Source organism: Conger conger, chromosome 7 (assembly GCF_963514075.1).
Source record: "Conger conger chromosome 7, fConCon1.1, whole genome shotgun sequence".
Taxonomy (NCBI): Eukaryota; Metazoa; Chordata; class Actinopteri; order Anguilliformes; family Congridae; genus Conger; species Conger conger.
This window is the reverse complement of record NC_083766.1, coordinates 58,063,983-58,074,672: the sequence shown is the minus strand read 5'-3', so window position 1 is coordinate 58,074,672 and position 10,690 is coordinate 58,063,983. Positions and strand designations below refer to the sequence as shown.

Sequence of the window (10,690 nt, the reverse complement as noted above, 5' to 3'; positions counted from 1 at the left end):
TACAGTAGCTCACGCTAACGTTACTTATTTTCTGAACAGCACCTCTACAGACCCTTCATAGCGAAACACTGAGCTTTAGTTCAACAGTAACGGAGTTTATACGAGCGCCAGCAGGCAACAAGCGTACCGTTAGCCGTTGGTAAAATGTCCTGTCGGAGCAGCGAGATTTAACGCAGAGCGTTTGACTGTGTTGAACAAAGCTTTGCCTTTCAAACTCGGGGGGAGTAACGGCCTATCTCCGTGTCAGTCTGCGTGTCTGTATAATGAATGCCCTGTGTGTGTACAATCTTAACAGGCCCATAAGTCTTAGGGCTGGTGTCTGTTTGAGTGTTAGTCCTGTATAGAGTGTCCCTCCTTAATCTCCCCGATAGACTTGTTGAACCCAGAACGGTGTCGGACGTGTCATAAATTTAGCGTGCTGGAATTTAGCGTCTGCTAGAGTGGTACCAATTCGTTACAATTCCCCTGTGCTCTTGCTGAACTCAGTACTGCCCCCTGTGGTCCAGAGTACAGGTACTATGTATGGAACCCTTAACTCATGCTAAACTCACTGCTGCCACACTGCCCCCTGTGGCACTGCAGTTAATGTGTGTATCCCCTAAGAGAGATCTGGCACTGCAGTTAATGTGTGTATCCCCTAAGAGAGATCTGGCACTGCAGTTAATGTGTGTGTCCCCTAAGAGAGATCTGGCACTGCAGTTAATGTGTGTATCCCCTAAGAGAGATCTGGCACTGCAGTTAATGTGTGTATCCCCTAAGAGAGATCTGGCACTGCAGTTAATGTGTGTATCCCCTAAGAGAGATCTGGCACTGCAGTTAATGTGTGTATCCCCTAAGAGAGATCTGGCACTGCAGTTAATGTGTGTATCCCCTCAGAGAGATCTGGCACTGCAGTTAATGTGTGTATCCCCTAAGAGGGATCTGGCACTGCAGTTAATGTGTGTGTCCCCTAAGAGGGATCTGGCACTGCAGTTAATGTGTGTATCCCCTAAGAGGGATCTGGCACTGCAGTTAATGTGTGTATCCCCTAAGAGAGATCTGGCACTGCAGTTAATGTGTGTATCCCCTAAGAGGGATCTGGCACTGCAGTTAATGTGTGTATCCCCTAAGAGGGATCTGGCACTGCAGTTAATGTGTGTATCCCCTAAGAGAGTTCTGGCACTGCAGTTAATGTGTGTATCCCCTAAGAGGGATCTGGCACTGCAGTTAATGTGTGTATCCCCTCAGAGAGATCTGGCACTGCAGTTAATGTGTGTATCCCCTAAGAGGGATCTGGCACTGCAGTTAATGTGTGTATCCCCTAAGAGGGATCTGGCACTGCAGTTAATGTGTGTATCCCCTAAGACAGATCTGGCACTGCAGTTAATGTGTGTATCCCCTAAGAGAGATCTGGCACTGCAGTTAATGTGTGTAATCCCTAAGACAGATCTGGCACTGCAGTTAATGTGTGTATCCCCTAAGAGGGATCTGGCACTGCAGTTAATGTGTGTATCCCCTAAGACAGATCTGGCACTACAGTTAATGTGTGTATCCCCTAAGAGGGATCTGGCACTGCAGTTAATGTGTGTATCCCCTAAGACAGATCTGGCACTGCAGTTAATGTGTGTATCCCCTAAGAGGGATCTGGCACTGCAGTTTTAATGAGCGGTAATGAACATCAGGTCTCAGTTTTTATGTAAAGATTACGAGACATCACGTTCTATGCCACAGTACTCTAGAATGGCCAGAGTGGAAGGTGCTGGTTTTTAATTCACCCTAACATCACCAACCAGTACAGACACTGCAAAATTATGTGAGGTGACCTAACTATGGAACAAGCCGCTTTAATTGATCAAATATGCACTGAGTAACAATGGAAACCAACAGCCCCCACGATTCTCCAGGATTCAACTACTTACCTCACCTGGTTCAACTACTTAGCCAATCATGTTCTTCAATCAGTCAATACCGTGATACGGAGAATCAGGTGCCTAGTGCTGGGCTAGACCTTGTCCTTTCCGGATACGACTGGATACGACAGGGTTAGGCCCCCGAAGATTGCCTGCTGCATTCCACAAAACCACTCAAATCCCCCGCACCCCTGGGTCTCCCAGCCAGGGTCACCAGATATAGAATTTGCAAAAACTGGATGCGGACCAAGGCGTGGGTGGGCGGGAGAGTTGTCAAAGTTGATTGCGGACCGTGGGTGACCGGCACTGCCAGAGCCAATTGTTGACCGGACATTTCAGTCCAGACATGTACAATTCATTTGAAAACCATAACACAACCTTACTGTAGGCACCGGAGAGTCCTCCTCTCTCTCCCATAAAGATAGCGAGGTGGGGGTTTGTGGTGTTTAAGGTCCCAGTGAAAATAATGGGGCCTGTCAGGCTAATCCTGCAGTTAAGCCCCCCCACATCGCCACTAGCGCTCCGCGGCGCTGCTAATACTGGGTCGCCATGGGGAACATCAATAATGATGTCATTAAGTGGAGTTTAACTGAGCAGCGTTACCACAGAGCAAGAGGACTCCAGCCACCGGCCGCGCTGTACGAGACCAGCCTGGGCGCTCGTTATTTTGATTTCATAAAACTGGACAGTTTATAATCCGCCAGCCGAGAGTTACAAACAGAACCATAGGCAGCAGTGGCCATACACTGGCTGTAGACTATCCGATTTTTAGGCTTAAACCTTCTCACTGGGAGTTAGCCTATTAACTGGAGTTAGCTGACCGATTAAATCAGATCGATGTTTATTTGTCAAATGCCGGTAGTAGGCTACAGGAGATAGGCATTTGTTAACTGGCAGTGGTGTTAGCATGATGTTAGTTTGATAGTTGGCTCGTTAACTTGGAGACTGAATTCAGTTCAGTCGCCAAAATTGCAGAAGAGGCCTGTCAACGTGTGATTGGCTGAAGCGTGGGGGGAGGGGGTGGAAAAGCCTCACCATCACTGTCTTCATGTTCCTGTCTCCTTACTCCTGTTTCCTGGTTCCTGTTTCCTCCAGCCAATCGGAGCGCTGAACCCCAAGCGCGCCGTGTTCTACGCCGAGCGCTACGAGACGTGGGAGGAGGACCAGACGCCCCCGTGTCACTATAGCAACCTCTACTCCTCCGCCGCCGCCACTCTGCTCTGGCTCGTCAGGATAGTGAGTACAGAAGAGCTCAGCCTAACAACAGCCATATCTATCACTAACACCAGACCTCAGCCTAACCACAGACATATCTATTACTAACACCAGACCTCAGCCTAACCACAGCCATATCTATCACTAACACCAGACCTCAGCCTAACAACAGCCATATCTATCACTAACACCAGACCTCAGCCTAACAACAGCCATATCTATCACTAACACCAGACCTCAGCCTAACAACAGCCATATCTATCACTAACACCAAACCTCAGCCTAACAACAGCCATATCTATCACTAACACCAGACCTCAGCCTAACAACAGCCATATCTATCACTAACACCAAACCTCAGCCTAACAACAGCCATATCTATTACTAACACCAGACCTCAGCCTAACCAGCAGTCATATCTATCACTAACACCAGACCTCAGCCTAACCACAGCCATATCTATCACTAACACCAGACCTCAGCCTAACAACAGCCATATCTATTACGAACACCAGACCTCAGCCTAACAACAGCCATATCTATTACTAACACCAGACTTCAGCCTAACAACAGCCATATCTATTACTAACACCAGACCTCAGCCTAACAACAGCCATATCTATTACTAACACCAGACCTCAGCCTAACAACAGCCATATCTATTACTAACACCAGACCTCAGCCTAACAACAACATATCTATTACTAACACCAGACTTCAGCCTAACAACAGCCATATCTATTACTAACACCAGACCTCAGCCTAACAACAGCCATATCTATTACTAACACCAGACCTCAGCCTAACAACAGCCATATCTATTACTAACACCAGACCTCACCTAACAACAGTCATATCTATTGCTAACACCAGACCTCAGCCTAACAACAACATATCTATTACTAACACCAGACTTCAGCCTAACAACAGCCATATCTATTACTAACACCAGACCTCAGCCTAACAACAGCCATATCTATTACTAACACCAGACCTCAGCCTAACAACAGCCATATCTATTACTAACACCAGACCTCAGCCTAACAACAGCCATATCTATTACTAACACCAGACCTCACCTAACAACAGTCATATCTATTGCTAACACCAGACCTCAGCCTAACAACAGTCATATCTATTGTTAACACCAGACCTCAGCCTAACAACAGTCATATCTATTACTAACACCAGACCTCAGCCTAACAACAGTCATATCTATTACTAACACCAGACCTCAGCCTAACAACAGCCATATCTATTACTAACACCAGACCTCAGCCTAACAACAGTCACATCTATTACTAACACCAGACCTCAGCCTAACAACAACATATCTATTACTAACTCCAGACCTCAGCCTAACAACAGTCATATCTATTACTAACACCAGACCTCAGCCTAACCAACAGCCATATCTATTACTAACACCAGACCTCAGCCTAACTCTGCACTTAGTCCTACAGCATATTTATTACTAACATAACTAAGATTATAATGATGATGACGATTATGATAGTGATTATAGTGGTGGTGGTGGTGGTGATGATGATGATGATGAGGATGGTGAGGATGGTGATGATGATGATGGTGATGATGATGATGATGATAGTGATTATAGTGGTGGTGATGATGATGATGATGAAGATGGTGTTGATGATGATGATGATGATGGTGGTATACCGATAGTAACAGCGTGAGGGTGTGCTCTCACAGAGTCTGTTCACTCCCCACACACACCACGGCAGGCCAGAGCCCAGCACCCCATCCTACTTTAACCACAAGGAATCATGGGATACCCTGCTTGAAGCAGCACATGAAATAAAACATCACTGCATCGCTCCCGCTCCAGTTAATTACCAGCTCGCAGGCTCTGGCCAATTAGCCGGCTAGCGCTGCGGGTGACGCTGATGTTGGCGGCTTTGCGGCTCGTCACGGCAACTCGTCACGGCAACTCTCCTCCGCCGATCTCAGACGCCGCAAAACAAAGCGCAATTAAAATACCCAGCAGGCACTGCAGCGGAGGCCTGTAATGAATTCAGTCTGAGGTGCTGCCACCGCGAACGCGGAGAATTGGGGAATTCACGGAGAATGTGCTGAATGAAATGGCCGTTTGAGGGCAACGGGATGTGTCAGACACAAATCCCAGACTGGCTCTGAGGTTTTCCCTCTCATTTAATGCTACTGGTCTGGACCTGTCTCTGTTTTCTCAGAGTAAAAGACTATGCAATGGCAACTGAATATGCTGCTGATCTTAATGAAAGTTTTTTTTTTATTAGGCATTTAGTTTCCTCCCCTGCTGGTTTCTGTGTTAAAGCATTCAAACGCACACACACACACACACACACACACACACCCTGTATGCTCTTCCTTCACTGCAGGCTAGACCTGTTTGTTTTACATTATCACACATTATTATTATATTAATAAGTAATATAATTTCTTACTCGTCTGTCTCCACAGGAACCCTTCACTACCTTCTTCCTGAACGCCAACGACAACAAGTTCGACCACCCGGACCGCACGTTCTCCGCCATCGCCCGGTCCTGGAGGAACTGCCAGCGCAACACCTCCGACGTGAAGGTGAGCTGGAGAGAGAGTCGGGCCTTCAGTGAGGAGTCTGTCCTCTCTCTCTCTTTATCTCTCTCTCTCTTTATCTTCATCTCTCTCTCCCCTCTCCATCTCCATCTCTCTCTCCCCTCACCCTCTCCATCTCGTTCTTCCTCTCTCCATCTCTCTCTCCCTCCCTCTCTCTCTTTCTCTCCATCTCTCTCCATCTCTCTCCATCTCCCTCCCCCTCTCTCTCTATATCTCTCTTCCTCTCTCCATCTCTCTCTGTCTCCCTTTATCTTTATCTCTCTCCCTCTCCATCTCTCTCTCCCTCACCTGGCTTTAAATCAGTCCCCTTTTTACACTGAATATCTGAGTAACTGCCACTTGTGTACATTTTAGTCGTCATAAAAACGTATCCATCACACATAAATGTATCCGGGCCCCTCCACCCTAACATTGTGTAAGTCCCTCTGAATCAGCCTAACACCCCTCCCTTTATGACGCCCCTGTCTGTAGCATACTTGCAATAGCGATTATACACTAAATTGTTTAGTGTGAAACAATTACCATTATACCACTCGAGTGTTGAATGTGGAACTCAAGAGGGTGCAGGTTGAAGTCCCAGGTGTGGCACAGTCCCTGAATGACATCAGTAACATAACCAGCTGTGTGAATAGATCACGCAAGTCGTTTTAAAAAGCTTTAATCCAAGCTGTGAACCGCTCTGCATTAAAGCGCCTGTTCTTGTTATGAACTGTACTCCGTGTAAAAATCAGAGATATATTGAACTGTACAATAGGACACAGATTATGCATTTCAATGCTTCCTGGAATCACCAAATGTTCCCTTAAAAAATTGGGGAAAAAGCGGATTGTCCATTAAAAACAGTAACAAATAATTGGGTTGTAAAAGTGTAACGTAATGTAAACAGGGCCGTGGTTTTGGAGTTGAAAAGGTGACTCGGGGCTCCGTTTCCATGGAGACGGCGGGTACCCAGTGTTCCGCCCTCAGCGCTAACGGGCGCGCTGACCTCAAAGTGTCAGGCTCTTCCGGAACACCCCGCACCGGGGTCTGAGTCGCCCGGGGCAATTAGCGAAGCGCTAACGACTCGGCCGCGGTCTGTCAGACATGCAGCAGCACTGGGGGGGGGCTTTCGTTAGCCTGAGATGCCAGCATAGTGTAGCCAAGCATAGCATCGCGTAGCCTAGCTTAGCGTAGCGTAGCGTCTGCAGACATGAAACTGCCCGAGAGTCTTCTGTCGACAGAGAGATGACACACTGTGCGAGTTATTCTTCCCGTTTTAAATTGTCTCCTTCATTGTGGCGTGTAAGTTGAGCCCCTTCCGAGGAGAAACAGAGCCGAAATGGCGGTGGACGAGAGAGGTATGGAGCCAAAATGGCGGAGAGGGGCAACGGGAGAGTGACAGCCTGTATCTCCCTCTCTCTCTGTGGCAGGAGCTGATCCCAGAGTTCTACTACCTCCCGGAGATGTTTGTGAACAGCAACGGGTACGAGCTGGGCGTGAGGGAGGACGGAAGCCCCGTGTGTGACGTGGACCTGCCCCCCTGGGCCAAGAAGCCCGAGGACTTCGTCAGGATTAACAGGATGGTAAGAGCGTGTGTGTGTGTGTGTGTGTGTGTGTGTGTGTGTGAGTGTGTGTGTGTGGGTGTGCGTTCTGAAAAATCTGAACTATGTACTGTTCTACAGTCATATTTCATATGAAGGCTTTCTATATAGTTTATCTCACTGTCCCTTGTAACATGCTGATTTATGCCTGTACAATGTTGACTGTAGTTTGTACAGTAGATTGTACAGTAGATATGGGAGATTATGTGGGAGGAGATATGTTTATGAGGGAGTAGATATCGTTATGTGGGCGGTGTGGTGTATTTGTGGGGGGTTTCTCTGGCTCGTGGGGGTGCTGCAGTGGGCTGTGTGTTTGGGGGGGTGTTGCAGTGGGCTGTGTGTTTGGGGGGGTGTTGCAGTGGGCTGTGTGTTTGGGGGGGTGCTGCAGTGGGCTGTGTGTTTGGGGGGGTTCAGTGGGCTGTGTGTTTGGGGGGGTGTTGCAGTGGGCTGTGTGTTTGAGGGGTGCTGCAGTGGGCTGTGTGTTTGGGGTGCTGCAGTGGGCTGTGTGTTTGGGGTACTGCAGTGGGCTGTGTGTTTGGGGGGGTGCTGCAGTGGGCTGTGTGTTTGGGGTCCTGACCCGGTCCCTCTCCCCTGTGCCTCCAGGCCCTGGAGAGCGAGTTTGTGTCCTGCCAGCTGCACCAGTGGATCGACCTCATCTTCGGCTACAAGCAGCGGGGCCCTGAGGCCGTGCGGGCCCTCAACCTGTTCCACTTCCTGTCCTACGAGGGCTCTGTCGCCCTGGAGACCATCACCGACCCCCTGCAGAGAGAGGTACACACACGCTACACACGCGCACTCATACACACACACTCATACACACACACACTACACACGCCTACTCATACACACACACACTACACACGCCTACTCATACACACACACACACGCTACACACGCACACTCTTACACACACACTCTACACACTACACACACACACACACACACACTACACACGCACACTACACACACACACACACTACACACGCACACTCATACACACTCTCACACACACACACTACAGACACGCAGTCACACACACACACACACACTACACACGCGCACTCATACACACACACTGTACACATGCACACTACAGACACGCAGTCACACACACACACACACACTACACACTACACACACACACTACACACGCGCACTCATACACACACACACTCTACACACTACACACACACACACACTAACACACACTCTATACACTACACACATACACTCTACACACGCACACTCACACACACCAAACATGGACACGGCTGTTTTCTCACCCGTGTCATTGATGCTTAAGTTTCTGTGTATTTTGGATCCCTACTATGTGCGTGTAAATGTATGAGCTCCTTACATGCGTTTTTGCAGTCCATCATGTACCTTTTTCTGTGGCTGATATCCTTTAGATCCCTGTTCTATGATAGTAAAGTCCTTTTCTATTTTATAAGTTCCCATGGGCCTTGGTTTATTAGGTGTGAGGGGTGCGTTGTGTGGTCTGCTTTTCGTCGTGCCAAATCGTGATCCCCAGGTGCAGCCAGATGGCCCCATCTGGGGCGACCTCGAAAAAGCCCCAGATCCCCGCTCTGATAGGTGGACAGGTGTCCTGGTGTTCATGACCACAGCACAGGCTGGCCACCAGGTCAAGAAAGGTGTTTCTCCGCTGTCCAATCAGAGTGAGCCTAACAGCAGCGGGAAGCCCAGTGCATTATGGTCCAGTATCATCAACAATGTCGTTGTTGCTAGTTGGGACAAATGCTGTGGCTAATGGGTCCACTAAACGTGAGTTGTATGGACACGTCATCAGGATTTTAGTGGAAGGCTGGGGTCCCCCCCTGGTTCTGTCAGGCCCCTGGGGGTGCTGGTTTCTGTTGTTACGCGGCACTTTCATTGATTCACTGATTGTTACTGTAGCTCACCACACCTGGTCTGAACTGGTTGCAGATTTTCATCTGAGAAAAACCCCAGCAGTGTGTTGGGGACCCCTGCTGTCGACCGCGTGCTGTAAAACGCTGTGAAACGCTGCAAAACGCTGCAAAACACTGTAAGACGCTGTCAAGCACATGTATGGCTCCAGTGGTGGCTCAATAAGAACACTGTTCTCTGGCACGTATGATTTTCTGGTTTTCCCAGGAAGACACTGATTCGGGGCAGTGCAGGAATATGTCCCACGCGGTCCCACACCGATCCGGGACCGGCGGTCTTTAAAGAGCGCTGCACTTGTAAACCGCTGTTGACTGACGCGTAATTGCTTCCAAATGCGGTCGCGTTTGGGGTCGTGTGAGAGTTTGCGGTTGAGAAACGTGAGACTTGGCACATTTGGGGCTGTCAGAATGTAGCCGTAGTTGGGTTTCCAACACATCGTTACCGCTTACAGACGGACGCACCTTCAGGTACAGAACATACGTAAGGCCAGTTTAGAAACCATTCATTTATTATGACGTAGTTTTGAAGTGGTCCAGTGCAGCAAGACAAATGTCTGGGTGTGTTGTAGCACTTAGCATTGAGCTGTAAGATTATATTATGACTCCTATTGTTTGTGATGCTGATCCTTATCGTCATTATTATTATTGCTCTTTACCTGACCTTTTTATAAGTCATTCTGGATAAGCGCATCTGCTAAATGGGAAATGGCTAATGTATGAGCGCAGTGTTTATCCTCAGGACTGGAAATGGGCGATGTGTTTGACATGTAACAGTCTCTCACGCGCACACACACCCTCCCTCATGGCTGTGTTGGTTGATGCCTGTATTGCTGAAGGGGCCTTTCACCCACTCTGTGACTCGCACTGTGATGTGTCCTGACTCTGACTCCTCTGTGACTCGCACTGTGATGTGTCCTGACTCTGACTCCTCTGTGACTCACACTGTGATGTGTCCTGACTCTGACTCTGACTCTCTCCCCAGGCGATGGAGGTGCAGATCCAGTGTTTGGGACAGGTCCCCTCTGTGACTCACACTGTGATGTGTCCTGACTCTGACTCCTCTGTGACTCACACTGTGATGAGTACTGACTCTGACTCCTCTGTGACTCACACTGTGATGTGTCCTGACTCTGACTCTGACTCTGACTCTCTCCCCAGGCGATGGAGGTGCAGATCCAGTGTTTGGGACAGGTCCCCTCTGTGACTCACACTGTGATGTGTCCTGACTCTGACTCCTCTGTGACTCACACTGTGATGTGTACTGACTCTGACTCCTCTGTGACTCACACTGTGATGTGTCCTGACTCTGACTCTGACTCCTCTGTGACTCACACTGTGATGTATACTGACTCTGACTCCTCTGTGACTCACACTGATGTGTACTGACTCTGACTCTGACTCTCTCCACCCAGGCGATGGAGGTGCAGATCCAGTGTTTGGGACAGGTCCCCTCTGTGACTCACTCTGTGATGTGTCCTGACTCTGA

At 48.7% G+C, this 10,690-nt stretch overlaps 1 protein-coding gene across 1 annotated transcript in view; it reads left to right on the top strand.

The window, feature by feature from the left end:
* The window catches only part of nbeaa (neurobeachin a), a 219,294-nt gene that overhangs the window by 197,261 nt on the left and 11,343 nt on the right, over positions 1-10,690 (top strand). Inside the window, exons 44-47 of the mRNA XM_061249472.1 lie at positions 2,985-3,125; positions 5,565-5,684; positions 7,109-7,261; positions 7,883-8,050. Coding sequence (XP_061105456.1) covers positions 2,985-3,125; positions 5,565-5,684; positions 7,109-7,261; positions 7,883-8,050 — 582 coding nt within the window. The remainder of the gene's footprint in view (positions 1-2,984; positions 3,126-5,564; positions 5,685-7,108; positions 7,262-7,882; positions 8,051-10,690) is intronic.